Source organism: Mauremys mutica, chromosome 9 (assembly GCF_020497125.1).
Source record: "Mauremys mutica isolate MM-2020 ecotype Southern chromosome 9, ASM2049712v1, whole genome shotgun sequence".
NCBI classification, from domain to species: Eukaryota; Metazoa; Chordata; order Testudines; family Geoemydidae; genus Mauremys; species Mauremys mutica.
In genome coordinates, this window is record NC_059080.1 from 55,187,998 (window position 1) to 55,205,148 (window position 17,151).

General features: G+C 44.2%; 1 protein-coding gene across 4 annotated transcripts in view; it reads right to left on the minus strand.

Annotated features, from left to right (window-relative positions):
* VPS8 (VPS8 subunit of CORVET complex) overlaps positions 1–17,151 on the minus strand; it is a 254,665-nt gene that overhangs the window by 34,608 nt on the left and 202,906 nt on the right. For all 4 annotated transcript variants that reach the window (XM_045030079.1, XM_045030078.1, XM_045030077.1 and 1 more), the window contains one exon: positions 2,647–2,727. In XM_045030079.1, the coding sequence (XP_044886014.1) occupies positions 2,647–2,727 (81 nt within the window). The remainder of the gene's footprint in view (positions 1–2,646; positions 2,728–17,151) is intronic.

Genomic DNA, 17,151 nt, shown 5'->3' on the forward strand with positions numbered 1-17,151 from the left:
CTTGGGCTACTAACATTGCACAGAGGCTGTGAGCTTTGTTTGAGACAGTAAATTTCCAGGCACATAGGAAAGGATATAAAATACCTCCGTTTTGCCTCTTTCTTGCCCTGATTCTCTGGACGGTGGATTTACAACTAAGAGGAGCATTTTGAACTATGGACTGAGGATCTTCCAATCTTTCGGAAGTTACCAGACTTTACAAGACAGTAGTCTATTCCATCGCTGCTACTAACGGGGTATAAGGGCCTTGCAATTATTTGTATGTATATGATCTATTAACCATTAACAACCTCTTATTCTTTTCTTTTATTAAACATTTAGTTTTTAGTTACTAAAGGATTGGCATCAGCATGATTATTAGGTAAGATCTGAGTTATATATTTACGTGGCTAAGTGGCCGATCTCTTGGGATTAGAAAGACCCTATAATTGATTTCATTGGTTTTCAGTAACCACTCATCATAGAGTCCAGCGTCTAGGTGGTGAGACAAGGGCTGGAATGCCTACTGAGACTGAATTTTTGGCTTCTTGTTAACCAGTGTGATGAGACAGAAGTTTTCTTCAGTTACTGTCTTGGTATAACTTAATGATAGAATAACCACTAGTTTGGGTGAGTCTGCCCTATTTCTCAGCAGTGTGTTCTGAATTTGGCATCCTCAGTTGTGACACTGAGGCATGGTGACATACACTGAACACTGAAAATGGAACAAGACCTATGCAACCCTTCGAGTGCTGTGACCATTCCCCCTTGAGAGCAGGCATGCTTGCACATGCTGTTATGCCTCTCAAGGACTGGATAGCTAAATACTGGCTAGATAAATGCATACTTAAATGCACAAGGAAGACCTGCACATTAAAACAGTCTGCCAACTCTGATTAGCAGAATTCAAAATGCAATGGGTGAGCAAACAGAATGAACTGTCCTTAAAGGGAAAGGCCCAGCCTAGCCTGAGATTATGCTGCAGGAATGAAACATTTCCAAGGCCAGCATATAGATGGCAGGTCACATGCTGCTTGCCTCAGTGAGGCAGTTTCTCCAAATAAGGGGAGGGATAGCTCAGTAGCTTGAGCATTGGTCTGCTGAACCCAGGGTTGTGAGTTCAATCCTTGAGGGGGCCATTTAGGGATCTGGGGCACAAACCAAACAAATAAACAACAAAAAAAACCCTGTTGGGGACAGTACTTGGTCCTGCTAGTGAAGGCAGGGAACTGGACTTGACCTTTCAAGGTCCCTTCCAGCTCTATGAGATAATATAATATATGAAGATATACCTATTAACATGAGCCAATTTCAAAACACATATTAAAAGAAATCATACAAAAGCTACATAGAAATTCAAAGGGCATAAAAACAAACACTGAAATTCAACACTCATTTTAAGTAAATTTTAGAACACAGTCTGAACTATGGCTGCCTCCACAATAATATGCTAAAGTGTGGTTAAGATATGTGATAAATGAAGGGGGTGGAAGGTAGCTGCCTTCTATGGATACCCAACCAGCCAGTTAGCTGTAAAATTCCTCTTAGTAGCTGTTCTCTACTTGCTTTACCTGTAAAAGGCTAACAAGCCCACAGGTAAAAGGAAATAAGTGGTCACCTGACCAAAAGAGCCAATGGGAGGGCTAGAATTTTTTTAAATAGGAAAAAAAACTTCCCTTTGTCTCTTTGTGGTGTTCTCCAGGAAAGAGGGGAACAAGGAGCAGTTATGCTATAAGAAGCTTTAAGCTAGGTATGATCAAAAATCATCAAACCATACCTAGAATTACTTATTTGGAACTCCCAAATGTGTAAGCAGGTTAGGAATGTTTAGAAAGACGCGATTAGATTTATTTCTGTTTATTTCTTGGCTTGTGCACTCCTCTGTGCTAACCCCAGATGCTTTTGTTTTGCTTGTAACCTTTAAGCTGAACCTAAAGAGAGCTATTTTGATGCTTAATTTTTGTAATTGTTTTTTTTAAGATCTAGCAAAAAGTCCAAGTTCCAAATATATTTCCTTTCTTTTTGTTATTAATAAAAGTTACCTTTTTTAAAAACAGGATTGGATTTTTGTGTCCCTAAGAGATTTGTGCATGCTTAATTAGCTGGTGGCAATAGCTGATTTCTTGTTTTTTTCCCACTCAGCTCTTCCTCGGGGGGGAGGGGTGTGTGTGCAAGGGCTTGAGGGTACCCCACAGGAAAGAATTCCCAAGTGTTCCTTCCTGGGTTCTCAAAGGGTTTTTTTTTTTTTGCACTTGTTTGGTGGCCACATCTACCGATTCAAGGTCAGAGAAAAGCTGTGACCTTGGGAGTTTAATACCAGCCTGGAGTAGCCAGTACTAAATGTTTAGTATCCTTGCAGGCCCCAACCTTCTGCACTTGAAGTGCCAGAGTGGGAAATCAGCCTTGACACATTTAACTGTGTAGTTGGCAATCTATTTCCCTGTATTGCTTTGTTTTTCAATGCCTCAGAACTATATGAATGCACACATATTTTGATGGTGACAAAAGCCAGGTTTCCATGTGCCTGATTTTTTTTTTAAACTGATGTTAATGTGTTAATTCCTGACAATTAGTGAACAGAAAAGAAAGAATAACTCCTCTTCTAGGCAATACTAGCTAGGCCCTTTATTTAGCTGTGGGCAGAATAAAGAGGCACACACAACTTACTTGCTCATAGTTAAATGTGTCCAGCATCCCCAGTACAAGTCCCTGAATTTCTCCAAGTTTCCCTTTACCATAAACTGGATCCTGTGTTAAAAAATTAAAAATTAAAGCCTGTGATTAACAAAAATACAGATCATAACATTTTTACATTTTATTGCTTTCTGTTTACTCCCATTTTCTATGAAAGACAAAGGAGTCAAGGTTTAGAAATATTTACCATACAAGATAATCAGAAATACCAGTTTTCCCATATACATATGGTCAGGGGCGGCAGGTTATATGGGATCAAGGTGCTCGAGCACCAGGAATATTCAAGGCTGAGGGCTGTGCTCCACCAATATTTGGAGCTGGGTTTCCCCGCCTCGGAGCTTCCCTGCCTGAAAGAAAACAGCCAATGCCTCTCTCCCTTACTTCTGCTGCTTCTGCCTAAGGCTATAGAGATCAGCCGCCGGCAGCCTTTGGAGCACCGGGGGAGGGGAAGAGGGAGAGAGGAGGCGGCGGGGGAGGCACACACGTGCTTGGGAGCTCTCTCCCCCGCCCCCCGGCACCCACATGGAGGAGACGCCAAGGGGACTTCCGGCCAGGAGATGGACATCTGGGGTGGAGCTCACTGACCTGAGCAGCTGCTGGGGCTTCGGTGAGGTTTGACCCTGTGATCTACCCCCTCCCCCTGCAGCCCCCACTCCTGCCCAATGCTGGGCAAGGGGCAGCCCCATCCCCAGTGAGACAAGGGTGAGGGGCAGCAGGCTGCAGCAGGGGAGGAAGGAAGCCACATGTGCTGGCAGTTCCCCCCCCCTCCCCAGCACCCACCCACCACAGGGGAGATGGAGGAGGGGATCTTCCTAGACCTGAGCAGCTGGGGCTTGGGTGAATTTTATGACACCCTACCCCACACCCCAGCCACCACCCTGCAGTCCCCACTCCTGCCCCATGCTGGAGAAGAGGCAGTCCCATCCCCCATCCCCAGTGAGGCTATGGTGAGGGGCAGCAGCAGGGGAGGCCACACGTGATGGCAACCCCCCCCCCGGTACCCACCATAGGGGAGGTGAGTGGGCTATCTGGACCTGAGAGAGTCCCTAGGAGCATGTGCAGTGACCGTGGTGCAGAGTGAGTATGCTGCGGGGGGGGGGGGGAGGAGGAGGCGGGAGAGGAGGGGTCTCTCCCCTGGAGCTTGCTGCTGCCAGTAAGGGGGAGGGGGGGAGTCCTCTCTGGCCCTAGCCCTGGGGCAGCCTGTCTGCATCCCAAGTTCCTTATTCCCAGCCCTGCCCTACCCCAGAGCCTGCACCCCCAGCACCCCAACCCTAAGCACCCTCCTGCACTGTGAACCCCTCATCCCCAGCCCCATCCCAGAGCCCTCACTTGAGGGGGAAAACATACAACTTAAATATGGTGGTCAGTTTGGAGTATCATTGTGTTTAGCACAATACTTGATTATTTTACACCCTTTAATGTACACAGGTGTTACAAAGTGGGAATGTTCTTAATGTTTTCTCTGAATACTGTGTGGGTGCCTCAGTTTCCCCTATGCATTTCTCAAGGATCTAGATGGTGAGATAAGGGTGTGTGATTGTTGTAGAGCCCTAGAGTGCCAGTGTGATGCTGCCTGCACAGAGAATGGCCAAAACCCTGTCTCCGGGCAACTGATGGCTTGGGCCGCTCTTCTGCAAGGTGCCAACTGAAGGTGTTGGAGAACAAAGAGATCAAGTGGCCTCCTAATGCCTGGAAAAGAGACAAAGGCCAGAGGAGAGAGTGTCAGTGCCTGTGCGGACTTCTGGGAAGCGCATGGTGTGGAAGGGGATGCTGGGATGCTTTGGAACTACTCCATACAAAGCCAGTCAGGACTCTGGGGGAGCCTCCTCTCTGTGAGCATACTGTTTCCAGGGCAAGAAGCTTACACCTTCCTGGGTCTGACCTCGGAGCATTCAGCATGCCCTTCCACACCGTGCACTTTCCGCAAAGTGTGCACCCAGGCAGATCCTGGGGCAACCAGAGGTCCCTGCACCCCAACTCTGCAGTCAGACGTGACTCTCAGCCAGCCGGTAAAACAGAAGGTTTATTAGACGACAGGATCACAGTCTAAAACAGAGCTTGTAGGTACAGAAAACAGGACCCCTCAGTCAGGTCCATCTTGGAGGGTGGGGAGCCTAGACCCAAGTTCTGGGCCTCTCCCCATTTCCCCAGCCAACTCCAAACGGACACTCCCTCCTCTAGCCTGTCTCTCTCTTCTGGACAAGGAGGCCACCTGATCTCTTTGTCCCCAACACCTTCAGTTGGCACCTTGCAGGGGAAACTGAGACACCCACACAGTATTCAGAGAAAACATTAAGAACATTCCCACTTTGTCACAACAGGTGCAACAAAATATAATACCGTATATTGAAGCAGGCAAGTGCTGCTTCTGACTTTCCACTTTTAATTGACCCTTGTAATCTTGTGGTGCTGACGCGTTGTACCTTCATTTTATATCGGCTTACAGGGTAGGAGGCGGGAGGGACTACCATTTTGGGCACCACCAAAAATTACACAAATCTGCCGCATATGCATATGGTAAAAAGCAAAGCCTGACATCTTACTGGCAACCATCATGCTAGGGTCAAACCCCACCCCTTTGGCTCACAATCTTCACTCTTTCATTTTGCAGGACCACTCTGCCAGAACAAAGCCTAGCTCAGAATTGGGCCCATTGGCCTTAATATAATGTTGGAGAAGTTCAGCCTATGGCGCGCACAGCTGTCTGGAAATGGCAAAAAATGTTACAACACAGTTAAGACAAAAGTTCTCACAAGAGAGGAGATAAATTCTTCACAGCAGGGCCGGCGCTTCCATTAGGCAACCCTAGGCAGTCACCTAGGGCGCCAGGATTCGGGAGGCAGCATTTTGTGCGCTCCCCATGGGGCACACGGGAGCTTCCGGTTCCGCTCCCGTCGCACCGCCGAAGAAGGACCTTCTGCCGATGTGCCGCGGAAAACAGCGGCAGGCAATTGAGCAGCTCAATGACTGCCACTGTCGCCTGCGGCATTTCGGAGGAGGGTCCTTCTCTGGCAGTGCGATGGGAGTGGAACCGGAAGCTCCCGCGCGCCCCGTGGGGAGCGCACAAAATGCCGCCCCCCGAATTCTGCCTAGGGCGCCAGAAACTCTGGCGCCGCTCCTGCTTCACAGAAATACCAAACAATCTCCTCTGCACCCCACTAGAATGCATCTGTGCTCTTATCCCTGCTGGTAGGTTAGGACTGTTGCTACCTTTTTTCTTTGAAAGAATAAAGAAGTATAGCTGAGTGCTAAGGATGGATGTTTTTGTGTTTTATCTTAAACACTCACTTTACATTTTGTGATAAAATTAGATCAGAAACACATTACACAGATAAAATCACAAAACAGAATAAGAGAAAACCCATAATATTCATGCTAAAAGGTTAAATATAAAGAAGAATACTGAAATGATTTGTTGATAATTTCAAGATACAACTCACCACATGTAATGGTCTGTATAAAAGGCAAGTTCCAAATACTTTGCCTAGCAGACTAACACAAGTAGTTAGACAAGCTTCCAAAACATTTGCTGGCTAGTCCAAAATCTATTCTAATTAAAAAAAATAAAAATAAAAAAAGCACTTGAGTGGATTAGTTGCACAGCAGAAGTAAGATTGTTAGATGAAGTCAAAATAATTGATTTATAATGGTAGATTTGCTAATTTTGCACTAGTCAGTCAATACTAGAGTCACCCAATTACACAGAATACAGGAACAACATATGATAAATCTGGCAGCCTGCAGACAGTCCAAATATTTAGTCCTGGGGGAATTCTGCACCACTGCATGTCATAAATATATAGAGAAGGGTAGCATAAAATCCTTCCTTGGCAGCTGTAGTAAATCGCTTTACCTGTAAGGGGTTAAGAAGCTCAAATAACCTAGTTGGTACCTGACCAGAAGGACCAATGAGGAAAGAAGATACTTTCAAATCTGGAGCGGGGTGGGAGGGAGAGGGGGGAGGAAGAGAAGGTTTTGTTTGGGCTCTCTCTTTGTTGCTCCCTCTCCAGACAGAGAGAGAAGCCAAGCAGGTACAACATCTCCTGATAATATACCTGGAATATTCCATCTAAAATCACAGAAATTATAAGACAGACAATGAAATGCATTAGGTTATCCTTTGTTTTAGCTTGTGAATTTTCTTATGCTACAAAGGTAGTTTTATTCCTGTTTTTATAACTGTGAAGCTGAGCCCAGAGGGGAGTCCTCTGTGTTTTTAATCTTTTTATTACCCTGTAAAGTTACCTTCCATCCTGATTTTGCAGGTGTGATTCTTTTCCTTTTTTCTTTATTATAAAGTTCTTATTTTAAGAACCTGATTGATTTTAGTGTCCTGAAGATAAAGGGTCTGGTCCGTACTCACATTGCTAAGGCAATTAGGTGGTACATTATTCTCAAGCCTCCCCAGGAAAGGGGCGGAAGGGGGTTGGGGATATTTTAGGGGGATAGGGATTCCAAGTGACTCTTCCCTGAATTTCTGTGTAAATCACTTGGTGGTAGCAGCAATACCATCCAAGGACAAGGAAAGGAATTTGTGCCTTGGGGAAGTTTTTAACCTAAGCTGGTAGAATATATACTTAGGGGGTCTTTCATGCGGGTCCCCACATCTGTATTCCAGGGTTCAGAGTGTGTGTGTGTGGGGGCGGGGATAGAACCCTGACACTGCACAATGCAGAATTTTGCAACATTCCCCATTTCCCCGGCACAATTGGGGCTGCAAAGCTGCTGGCTGCCTCTAGGGGCCGCTGGGGACTCTGCAGAGCTCAGCTCACAGTGAGCAGAATGCCCAGGAGACCCAGCTCTGGCAAAAGGTGATGAAGGGCAGGACAGTAAAAAAGCTGGGGTGGGGGGGTAAAGGCCCTTGGGGCACTGGTGTCTGGGCTGGGGGGTGCCCTGCAGCTGTGCTCTGGGGGGATGGGAGTGCAGGAGTCTGGGCTCTGGAGGTTCCACACAGCCCCCTCCAGCATTCCCCCCAAACAGGAACTGGGTTGTTGTAGGGGCTTCTTTAACTCTCTTCTCCCGGGGGAATCTTTTTTGCTGTTGTCTGTACTGACATACTTGTTGACAGGTATTTTGTAATAAATTACCAAAATAATTGAAACTGGAGTGGTTATATTGTGTTATTTTGTCAAAATATGCAGAATTTTAAAATAGTGTGCAGAATTTTTAATTTTTTGGCGTAGAATTCCCCCAGGCGTAAAATATTGGTGTGTCCCAAAATGCTGTGTCAGGGAGTTTATTCACTTCTTATTAAAGCAGAATTGTTGACAGTACAAATTACGTAAGAAAATGAGTTACAGGAGGGGGTGATTAATACATAAGAAAGTACAGGTGAGATGAGACAGGACAGGTTAAGAGTTACAGTAGAGACACACTGTGATGTAGTGAGTATTGGTAGTTCTAGTTCATATTAAAGCAGTACCCATAATGCACTCAGCACTTTCCAGAGAGACAACTGGGACAAGCTGCACATAACTTAAGGGCAGACAGACAAGTAACCAGAGACTAGGGAGAATAGAAAAACACTTTTTTCCTTCTCTCTGCTCATTGGTGCTTCCTCCCAAAGCCTTCATGAAATATCTTTTGATTTCCTGACAAATCATAGCCAGGGATTTCTCATTTCTTCACTAAGACCATGTCTACATGGGAACACTCAGGAAAATTAAGGCAAATCAGCTAACGGTGTGAAATCTATGTACATAAGTTAAGACACATTAAGCCCTGTGGATGCTCTCATTCAGAAGTAAAGTGGCCATAGCTCCCTGTAACTTAGGGCAAGTCTACTACAGAGCTACATCGGCATAGCTGCTCCAATGCAGCTGCACCACTGTAGTGCATCTGGTGAAGACGCACTATGCCAATGGGAGAGTGCTCTCCCATCAGCATAATTACTCCGCCTTGTGAGAAGCGGAAGCTATGTCAGCAGGAGATGCTTTTCCACCAACATAGTGCCAGTGGGGACAGTGCAAAACTTGCATTGCTCTTGGAGGGGAAGTGGCGGGGGAGCGGGGATGGCTTTTTCCACCCCTGAGCAACGTAAGTTAGATCAGCTTAAGCAGTGGCGTACACCAACCCTTAATCATCCTGATCAGGAAGACAGGCTCTTAGCTGCAAAGAGGGGGGCAAGGTTATAAAATGGGACAAGGATGGGACAGGATGACCAGCTCCTTAAACACATATCTATAATGTGGAGGCAAAAAAGCTAAGAGATCATGGGGGACTTCAATATGAGTGACATATACAGGAGGTCTCATGTAGCCAGTACTATAACAACACCCTCAGAATTTCTAAATATTACAGATGACAATTTCCTAATTCAAAGTGCCAGCAAAAGGAAATTTTGTATTAGACATCATCTTGACAGATAAAGAGGAATTGATCACAGAACTAAAAATCAGTGGCAGCTGAGATACAAATGATCATAATTTGATCCCATTTATGATGTGCAAACAGAATGAAGTCCAAATCAAAGCAGTTGGTACTTTACAGGGGCAATTTCACAAAACTGGAAAAAAAATGGAAAAAAAAAACTATGAACCCTTCACCCCCAGAGATTTTAATAAGAAAAATGTGAATGATAAGTGGGAATTATTTAAGAAAAGTTTACTAGATGCCCCAAATGGCACAACTGAAAAAGGAGGACACTGGTTAAAAAGCCAGTCTGGCTTAGAATAGAAGTACAGGCAACTATATAAAAACAAAAACAAAAAAATCTACACCAATGGAAGAAAGGGGAACTTGATTTATATTCACTAATAGCAAAAGTAAGGAAATGTAGAAAGTGTATAAGGTAACCAAAAAAACATGGGGAACTCTATCATCACAGAGTAAAGGACAAAGAATTTTTTAAAAAGTATATTAGGAATAAAAAGAATCCTAGCAACAATACAGGTCCATTACTAGATAGAAATGGTAGAACTGTCACTAATGCAGAAAAGGCATTCTGTTCTGAATTTGGGAAAAACAGATGTAGTCATTGTCTCACTGTCTGGAGTGGTTCACAACTGAGTGCGCCAACCTCAGGGCAGGCTGTTAAAAAGCAGGACAGAGACCCCAAACTGGTTGTATCATCTATCATTAGATTTCACCAACCTAGTAACAAATGTGAACTCCTGAAGCACTACAAGAGTCTTATGATGGAGTCACAGACAGTCCCCTTGGGCATTCCAGTCTATCTCGCCACCCAGGCCAGATGGACTTAGTGATAGCTGGTTGCTATACACCAAAGATCACAACATATTCAGGTTGCCCCCAGTCCCTAGGGAGACTAGTCACTTACCCCAGGTCAATTTGTACCCTGGATCTCACATCAAAGACAACGCTTGTACTCAATCCTATAGTACACTAACTAAAGATTTACTAACTAAGAAAAGAAACGAGAGATTTACAGATTAAAGCAGGCACACACACACACACGAGCTACAGTCTATGGTTCCAAAAGGTGACAGTTATAGTAATCAGTTAGCATTGAATGTCTTTTATGGTAAACTCCCAGGCTGACCCTGGAGATTTCTGCTTCTGCTTAGTAGCTACAGCCCAGTCAGAGTCCAAACAGCAAAAGAGAAAAATTTCTTGTGTCTCTGTTTTATCTCCCTCTTCCAGCATTCAAGCTGATGGGACAGGCTTTCTTGCACATAGGACCTTCATGGGTGTAACATGGAATTAACCAAGTCTTTGTATCATGATGTTTCACAAGGGTCCATTCTTGATAGTCCTTCTTGATGGGTAGTGGATCACTCCCCCAACTGGGTTCACAGGTTCAGAGCATGCATTTTTAGTTATAAAGCAAAACTGACATATCACCTTATAGCAAGAGATACAGATATTACAAGTTAAGTTGCTGCATATATTAATTTACAAGCATTCCATGGAGTTAACACCTCTCTTGAACAATACTAACATACAGGTGAGCTGGTCTGGTTTCCAGCTATGAATTTGTCAGTGCTCAGCTGATGCCTACAGCCTTGGCAAGAGCTGGCACCTGGTCTGCCAGCGTCACAGTCATATGATATTATGATAAAATACTTTCCATTTCGATAGTATCTCATGAGGATGTTAAACAGTAGCTACTACAGTATGACATTAAGTTATCTGAACTTGTTGATTTATATACAAAAGTTATCAAAGAGTTGACTGAGGGAGCTCACTGAACAGTGAAAGTTGATTTTCAGAGGACAGGAAGAAAGCTAATGTTATGCCAATATTTTAAAAGGATAAATGGGATGACCTGGCTAATTTTTGGCTTGTCAGCCTGACCTCGATCACAGGAAAAATAATGAAACAGCTGATCTGAGACATTAATAAAAAATTAGAGGATAATATAATTAATGCCAATCAACATGGATTTATGAAAATAGATCCTGTCGAACTAGATTTTTAAAGAAAATGAGATTACAGCTTGGTTGATAAAGATAATAGTGTTGATATTAGGGCTTTTGATTAATCACAGTTAGCTCACGTGATTGACTCAAAAATTAACCGCAATTAAAAATATTAATCTCGATTAATCGCAGTTTTAATCGTGCTGTTAAACAATAAAATACCAATTGAAATTGAAATTTTTTGGATGTTTTTCTACATTTTCAAATATATTGATTTCAGTTACAACACAGAATACAAAGTGTACAGTGCTCACTTTATATTATTTTCTATTACAAGTATTGTCACTGTAAAAATGATAAAATATAGTATTTTTCAGTTCACCTCATGCAAGTACTGTAGTGCAATAATCTCTATAATGAAAGTGCAATTTACAATGTAGGAGGTTTTTTTGTTACATAACTGCACTCAAAAACAAAACAATGTAAAACTTTAGAACCTACAAGTCCACTCAGTCCTACTTCTTGTTCAGCCAATCGCTAAAACAAACAAGTTTGTTTACATTTATAAGAGATAATGCTGCCTGCTTCTTATTTACAATATCAGCTGAAAGTGAGAACAGGCATTCACATGGCACTTTTGTAGCCGGCACTAAAAGGTATTTATGTGCCAGATATATTAAACATTCGTATGCCCCTCCATGCTTCGGACAGCATTCCAGAGGCCATGCTTCCATGCTGATGATGCTTGTTAAAAAATAATGGGTCAACTAAATTTGTGACGGAAGTCCTTGGGGGAGAATTGTTGGTCTCCTGCTCTGTTTTACCCACATTCTGCATATATTTCATGTTATAGCAGTCTCGGTTGATGACACAGCACATTGTCATTTTAAGAATACTTTCACTGGAGATTTGACAAAATGCAAAGAAGGTACCGATGTGAGATTTCTAAAAATAGCTTCAGCACTGGACCCAAGTTTTAAGAATCTGAAGTACCATCCAAAATCTGACAGAGGTGAGGTGTAGACCATGCTTTCAGAAGTCTTAAAAGAGCAACACTCCGATGCGGAAACTACAGAACCCGAACCACCAAAAAAGAAAATCAACTGTCTGCTGGTGGCATCTGACTCAGATGATGAAAATGAACATGTGTCAGTCTATATTGCTTTGGATCATTATCAAGCAGAACCCATCATCAGCATGGATGCATGTCCTCTAGAATGGAGGTTGAAGCATGAAGGGACATATGAGTCTTTAGTGCATTTGGCATGTAAATATCTTGCGAGGCCAGCTACAACAGTGCAACGCGAATGCCTGTTCTCACTTTCATTGTAAACAAGACAGCAGGCAGCATTATCTCCCCTAAATGTAAAGAAACTTGTTTGTCTGAGCGATTGGCTGAACAAGAAGTAGGACTGAGTGGACTTGTAGGCTCTAAAGTTTTACATTGTTTTGTTTTTGAAAGCAGGTTTTTTGTACATAATTCTACATTTGTAAGTTCAACTTTCATGATAAAGAAATTGCACTACAGTACTTGTAATGGGGGAATTGAAAAATACGATTTCTTTTGTTTTCTTACAGTGCCAAGATTTGTAATAATAAATATAAAGTGAGCACTGTACACTTTTCAGTTACAATACAGAATACAATCAATATCTTTGATAATGTAGAAAACATCCAAAATATTTAAATAAATGGTATTCTATTGTTTAACAGTGCAATCGCTTGACAGCCCTAGTTGATATAATCTATTAAATCCTCTGTATGACATTTGACTTGGTACTGCACAACACTTTGATTAAGACACTAGAAAAATATAAAATCAATATGGCATACATCAAATGGATTAAAAAAAGGCTAACTGACAAATCCCAACATAATAATTGAGCAGGTTTATTTCTATTGGGGTTCTGCAGATATCAGTTCTTGGCCCTATGCTATTTGACATTTTTATCAACGATCTGGAAGAAAGCAATCACTGAAAGTTTGCAGATGACAAAAGTTGAGGGAATAGTAAATAATGGAGGGAACAGATCGCTGAGAGAGCGTGAACTGGACCACTTGGGAAGCTGGGTGCAAACACTGTGCGTTTCAGTATGGCCAAATGTAAGGTCAAACATCTTGGAACAAAGCATGTAGGCCATACTTACAGGATGGGGGACTAACCTGGGAAGCAGGGACTCTGAAAAGGATTTGAGAGTCATGGTGAACACGAGGATCCCAGTGTGGCCAAAAGAGCTAATCCTTGGATGCATAAACAGGGGAATATTGATAAGGAGTAGAGAGGTTATTTTACCTCTGTATTTGGAACTGGTGCGACTGCTACTAGAATACTGTGTTCAGTTCTGGTGTTCACAATTCAAGGAAGACCTCAAAAAAAACCGGAGAGGGTTCAGAGAAGAGACACAAGAACGACTGAAGGAATGGAAAACACACCTTAGAGTGAGCTATGGAAGGAGCTCAATCTATTTTGTTTAACAAAGCTAAGGAGTGACCTGATCACAGTCTATAAATACGTACCTGGGGAAAAAACATTTAATAATGAGCAATTCAAGCTAGCCTATGAAGGTATAACAATATCCGATGGCTGCAAGTTGAGGATAGACAATTTGAGACTGGAAAGAAAAAGGTACAAATATTTGGCAGTGACTAATTAACCATTTGAAAAAAAATGTACCAAAGGTTGTATTGGATTCTCCATTACTGACAATATAGAAATCAAGATCGGAAGTTTTTCTAGAAGTTGCGCTATAGTTCAAACAGGATTTAATTCAGGCAAGTTCTATGGCTTGTATTAACCAAGAAGTCGGACTAGATGATCATAGTGGCCCCTTCAGCATTTATTATCTATGAGTCTAAGGATGCCTAATTCTTTGCTTCAGGAGAAAAATCAGCAGAAATCAGCCGAAAAACCTCAGGGATTGTGCTAATATTAAAAAAGCCTCAGGGGCAGGCTGTTGTCCTTTCATGTGACTTATCCTCTTCTCCTCAGTCATGCCATCTCTGCTATTGGTGAATCTCTATGGGCAAGAGCTTGCACTTGAACCAAAGGGATTTACTGCTCTCCTGAGGGATCACCCAAGGAATGCACTGCTTGCAGCTGTATGGAGAGAAGCACGCTGGGGACAAGGATTCCTTCTGCTAGACTAATGCCAGAGGCCCGCATGAGCTTGCATGGTCACATTGCAGTCCGTGGACTGATCCTTATAATTATGGGGATTATGCTTAGCAAGACCCTGATGCCCTAGCTCTGCTTCTTGATTAGTGCCCCCCACCCCCTGCAGTCAGTGCAGTGAGTCCTGGAGACAAGCCTCAGAGCATGGTCCCCTCAAATTTGTCTCTGCCCTTATTGGATTCCATCCCCCCCAGAAAAGGCTACCAGCTTCATAAAGGTCCGATTTGCTAAGGTGTCCTCCTCCTCCCTCCTCTCCAAAGGACTGACTCAGAATCCAGAACTTTTGACACAGGGATATCAATAAGCTTATCTTTAAAATGAATAAGTGTGAAGAGGTGAAAACTCAGGGCCCTGGCTCCCCAATAAGGTCCCCTCTACCCCTAATGAATTGAAGAGCAGGACAAATATTTCCTTTCAGTACTCCACTTTTTCAAGGAGGTCATAATGCAGATTGGCTAGGGATAGGGGAGTATCACTTCCAGGGTCTCTGCTAATCCATGTACAATTCTTAAAGAAATGCTGGAAAAATATGGTTCTTCCCTCCCAGGGTAAACTCCAAGTGCTCCTTGGTTGAAATGACACCCCCCGCCCACCCCCATGCTGTGCATGCAACTGCCCCCAAGGAGTGGACAAGTGAGCAGAAACCTTTCACTTCAACAGGCTACTTCGATTTCCAGGGCCTGTAAGTTTTCCCTTGAAAGGAAATAAATGTTTAAAGCATTTTTCCTGTAACTATGGACCTGGTTTCAGTTGCTGATGTTTCCTGGCAGTCTCCTACTAATGGGATCAGGTAGACGGCTTGCCAGAAGGGCTCTAATCAGCTTAAACTCATTTCTCTCCGGTTTTGAGAGCATTTGCTGTGACTGTAGTTGATTAGATCTCCTGGGAACTTTTTGTTCATGCTTCTGCTGCACTTCTATGAGGTTATTTTCCTGCACTTCAAGCCCTGATTTCCTTCTGCTAATACAGAGTAAGAAAAAACACATCCACCATATTTAGACTTCAACAATAGGCCAAGGACTTCCCTGTTTCAGGCAACATCTGAGGGCCACTGGTTTTTCAGCAAGTTCCTTATGATGAAGAATTTCGTAATTATCAAGAAAGCTGCATATGTTTCAGGATGATGCTTCCATAACGGGGCTAGACCTTTAAGGATCATGTAAGAATCTTTTTCCATTATTACTCCAGGTTAAAAAGGTCTTTTAGAAAATGCCTCCAGTGGCTCAAAAGCAAGCATCATTCCAGAAATTAATGTGAACTGATGCACATTTTAAATGAATGGCACCATCCAAACTGGCATAAAATCAACATTAGACGATCATTGTCAGTCACAGTTCTCCAAGACAGATTGCCATGCCTTTGGATGGTCAGAAAATGGTCAGATTGCTATAAGCAAAATCGCTGAAGAAAACCACTTTGCACTATAGTGAACAGCTTCACAGTTCTGGTATCACCAGATACATCATTCTATCAGATTACAGATGCTGTCTGTGATGTGCACTGAGATGAATCTTTCAAGACATGTAAGATGCAAGAAGTTGTCACGAAACACCAGTTACCTGAGATCAGTACATGAGGATGTCAATCCATGAACAGAGTTACATACAATTAACACTTTCAGTTCAATTATACCTGCAGAAACAGAACATATGTTGCTTTTTTGGGCTACGTGTATCCCCCCATGAAAAAATTGGAGAAGAGAAGACTGAGGGGGGGAGATAACAGCTTTCAAGTACATAAAAGGTTGTTACAAAGAGGAGGGAGAAAACTGTTCTTGTTAACCTCTGAGGACAGGACAAGAAGCAATGGGCTTAAATTGCAGCAAAGGAGGTTTAGATTGGACAGTAGAAAAATTTCCTGTCAGGGTAGTTGGAACACTGGAATAAATTGCCTAGGAAGATGGAGATTCCACAATCATTGGATGTTTATAAGAGCAGGCTAGACAAGCTCCTCTATGGGATGGTCTACATCAGAGGTACTCAAACTGTGGTCCACGAGCTCCATTCAGGTGGTCCGCAGATAGTTCCCTCTAAGGCAGAGGTGGGTAAACTACGGCCCGTAGGCCACATCCAGCCTGTGGGACCGTCCTGCCCAGCCCCTGAGCTCCTGGCTGGGTAGCTAGCTCCCAGCCCCTCCCCTGCTGTCCCCCCTCCCCCGCAGCCATGCCGCCATGCGGGCAGCGCTCTGGGAGGCTGGTCTGCATGCTCATGAGATGTGGCTCCAGACATGCTGCTCTGAGCGGCATGGTAAGGGGGCCGGGAGGTTGGATATGGGGCAGAGATCCTGGGGGGAAGTCAGGGGACAGGGGGCGGTTGGATGGGGCAGAGGTTCAGGAGTGCAGGGAATGGGAAACGGGGGATTGGATAGGGGGTGGAGTCCCAGGGGGCCTGTCAGGGGGTGCGGGGGTGGATAGGGGTCGAGGCAGTCAGGGGACAGGGAGCATTGGATAGGGGGTGTGGTCCCATGGGGTGATTAGGGGCTGGGGTCCTGGGAGGGGGCGGTCAGAGGACAAGGAGCAGTCAGGGGGGCAGTTAGGGGGCGGAAAGTGGGAGGGGTCAGATAGGGGCGGGGGCCAGGCTATTTGGGGGCCACAGCCTTCCCTATCCAGCCCTCCATACAGTTTCACATCCTGCTGTGGCCCTCGGGCCAAAAAGTTTGCCCACTCCTGCTCTAAGGTGAGTGCCTGGGTTGCCGTACACAAGAGAATGAAGGACCACCCACCTAATTAGTGGAGCTGTGCAGGTGTGGCTCCACTAATTAGGTACCTGGACCCTGGAGAAGACACATGTGTAAGGTGAGATGGTGGCCTTGGGGGGATAGGTGGAAGGGGGCAGTGGGATGAGAAGAGGGGGTGAGGGGGAATTTGGGACATGCAGGGCTGCAGTGGCCAGAGAAAGAGGCGACTTTCCCCAGCTCCAGGGCTGTGGCTGCCGGGGAGAGATGGCCCTTTTCCCCAGCCTCAGCTCTGTGGCTGCTGTGGCAGGG